The 3210-nt window shown below is 33.6% G+C and overlaps 1 protein-coding gene across 1 annotated transcript; it reads right to left on the reverse strand.

Moving 5' to 3' along the window:
• Window positions 1–1709: 1709 nt before the first annotated feature.
• On the reverse strand, window positions 1710–2813 carry LOC149576202 (uncharacterized). Its single transcript, XM_089812324.1, has 2 exons — window positions 2569–2813; window positions 1710–2477 (listed from the first exon to the last, which is right to left on the reverse strand). Exons 1-2 carry the CDS (start codon window positions 2776–2778, stop codon window positions 2082–2084), a joined length of 606 nt encoding a protein of 201 aa, XP_089668450.1. The 5' UTR covers window positions 2779–2813; the 3' UTR covers window positions 1710–2081.
• Between the last annotated feature and the right edge of the window lie 397 nt (window positions 2814–3210).

Raw genomic sequence — 3210 nt, forward strand, 5'->3', positions numbered from 1 at the left:
CATGAATGGAACAGAGCTGCTGATTCTTTGGCCAAATGGGCTTCTATTCATGCTCTCCTAGCTGGAATATTATGGATGGGGAGCAGCTTCCCCTTGATCTGTTATAAGAATTTGATGAACTTGTTGTTCAAGACAGAGCTCCTTGTTGAGCTCTCCTTGCTGTAATCATTTATGTCTTAAAAAAATTTTACCCAAAAAGAGGATAAATATTATGACCAAGCTTTCTACTTCAACAACACAATAGCATCATTTAATATATATATAACTATAGACTAACTCTTGCAACCTTCAAAGATATAGAATGATCATAAGAATTATGAATGTACGCATTGTAATTCTTACATCATGTCTGCCGAGACAGAGACTAATAAAAGTCTGTGTGAAAGTGTGAATACAATGATTCGTCGTTTCAAATAACTACTTCAATCAAATACGCAAGTAATAGTTAATGATGAAATGCATCTGTACGATAACAAGATGGATGTATTTTCAAGCATGGCCCAACAATGCACAAATCTTGGTAATATGAACTGAAACGACGTGCGATGAAAACCTAATACGCAGATAAACAACATGCTTTTTGTCGAATTCTAAAGCTCATGAGCGTTTTAGGGATTTGGAGGGTAATAATGTAATTCCAAACATTGTCTTAATCGTACCGTCCAGAACCCTAAAATGCGTTCCATCCTCCTCGTGAAACCCTAATACGCATCTGATAACTTTGTGCCTTAGAAAGCTGAGACGATATCCAATTCCTCTTTTCGCAAGAAATATAAATTGAAGTAACAATAGTTATCACAAACTTCAAGGGACAAAAATTCTGAGGATGTCTTATCTCAGATCTACCTGATTTTCTTTAAATCATTTAAATCAGATGAATTATGAAACTAACAAAATATTAAGGCAGTTACTTATGAAGGAGATTAAGAAATATTATAGATTGCATACATGACAAAGATGTTGAATTGACAAAATTTAACTTTAGATTGATATTAGATGTCCGGCTTTTTTTCGAAGAATAGTCCGATAAAATTCTATTATCTACGGTAGAATAAAGGAGATAGAGCCAAAGTTTCATCAAAGGAAAATAATTACTCCACAAAAGGATCTAATTTTGAAGAAGACTCAGCTCTCATTAATAAGAGAAGCTAAAATCTGAAACCCATCTTATATATCATTTTCTTCTAGCTCACATCACAAAATTATTTAAATGTCAAATGTGAGAAAGATAAATTATCTATATTAATCTATAATTAATATAGTCAATTCACTTTTACTTGTATTAATCTATTATAAAACTCTAAATTGAGAAATAATTCATATGTATACTTCTTGACAACCAAAATAATGATACAAAGAAGATAAGTGCAAAAACCACCTTCAAAAATCTTCATGTGAAACTTTCAATGACTTGAACATTCATGAATAGTCCTTTGTAAAAGCAATCATAGTCTAAGAACAATAACAAAAAGACATGTCATTATTATCATTACAAAGATTAGCTTTTTCTCATTTTATTTTCTGTAATTCATATTATAATTATACTCACTGTATATGTCTTTTACATAAATTACTGTAATATAACTTAAGCTTTAATTTTTCTATATCAAATTCATTATATATATTTAACTTCAAATTTCAGAACTATAATTGATTTCAAGCATTTTCAATTACTTGAATTATTTATCCGTCCATACATTTTTAGATCATTTCACTGATTAAATTTTTTTACTATAAATAATCTATTTATTTCTTTCCACTAAAGATGTACGATAATCATAGAGATTATCAATGTGTGTCCTGTAAGCCTTACAGTGTACATCATCTCTACTGATGCAGAGACTAATCAAGATAACAGTGAATGGGTAAATAAAGCAACTATTCAAATCAAACACTCAAGTAATACCTAGAAAGGAACATGTTTCAACCATGGCCCAACAATGAGCTCAGATTCCCAACACCAAATAGGTTACCTTTTTTAACTCAAAACTCGTTAATGCGGGCTGAAAAGATGTGGTATGAAACCCTAAAATGGAACTAGCAGCCTCTGGTTTTTAGAGTATTTTGAGCTGAGCAATGCCCTAATATGCAGCCAATAACCTGGTTTTGAGAGAATTTTGTAGCTGAGCAATACCCACTTGTTTCACACACACTCTGATATTGGCATGCAAGTAGAGATATACAAAGCATTCACTTGAAGAGAACTGGAACATGTCAACATCTAGACCGTGTTGTTCAACCTCACTAATCACGCTACAAAACTGCCTCGGCCCTCTAACGCTATTGATGATTATTATAACACACTCCCTTTCCTTAATCTCCACATCAATATTAGCAGTCTCCCCCTTTTGATTAAGTACTGTTTTCTCACCTAGCTTTGCTTCAAAATACTCTTTCTTTCCCTTCAGTTGGCTTAATTGGTCCTGCAGTTCTTTAATGTAATTCCCAGCCGCCTCCAGCAGACCGCATCTGTCAGCCTACACAAATTCTCAGATAGAAAAGGAGAACAATATTCAGATGGCATTAGCCTGAAGAAAATTAGAAACATATGGATTTTCCATAGTTTACCTTTGGAAGAGTTGTTGGTATGAGAGATTGGAGCTTTGCACAGAAATATTTCATTCGGTTCCTCCTCAACCTCTCTGCAACCGTTGCTCTTTCCCTGTTTGTAGATTCAATTATATGTTTCAGTGCTCCCAAGGCATCACTTGATTTCATTTTTTTTGTTATGTAGTTGATTCTTGCCGGGACTTCATCAGATTTAGGGTTTCCAGACATTGTAACATGCCTTGCACATTCTAGTTTCTCATCAATGGCAGGTATTTAATTAGACATTCAGGGCTGCTGCCTCAGGGTTGTTGAAGACAAGGACTCACGGGACGTTTGATTTGATGGGATATCAAACTCCTCTCAAAACGCAGCAACACAATATTCACATGGGATAATACTGGATTAAGGCAAGATTCCAATACTCTGATAGAGGTTTCTAATAGCGTACGATTGATAAGTTAGCAAAATGGTAACTTTGTATGATTATTCATAGACGCAACTCTCCGATTCCTCCTTTTGGAAAGAATATAAATATCTTAATTTAAAACTCACTGATTGGCCAATTTCATGAAAATTCTCACTGTTTTAAAACCGATATCACACTAATGAAATCCATTTCATATCAGAGATTATCTTCTTGCAACACGTTTAAGAATATTC

Source organism: Cupressus sempervirens, chromosome 1 (assembly GCF_028749045.1).
Source record: "Cupressus sempervirens isolate cs-2001-9-10 chromosome 1, ASM2874904v1, whole genome shotgun sequence".
In the NCBI taxonomy this organism is placed as follows: Eukaryota; Viridiplantae; Streptophyta; class Pinopsida; order Cupressales; family Cupressaceae; genus Cupressus; species Cupressus sempervirens.

Coding starts and splice junctions, on each gene's coding strand:
- LOC149576202 (XM_089812324.1), bottom strand. CDS start 2,778: ATGTCTGGAAACCCTAAATCTGATGAAGTCCCGGCAAGAATCAACTAC. Junction 2,478..2,568: donor TACCAACAACTCTTCCAAAG/GTAAACTATGGA, acceptor GAATTTGTGTAG/GCTGACAGATGCGGTCTGCT.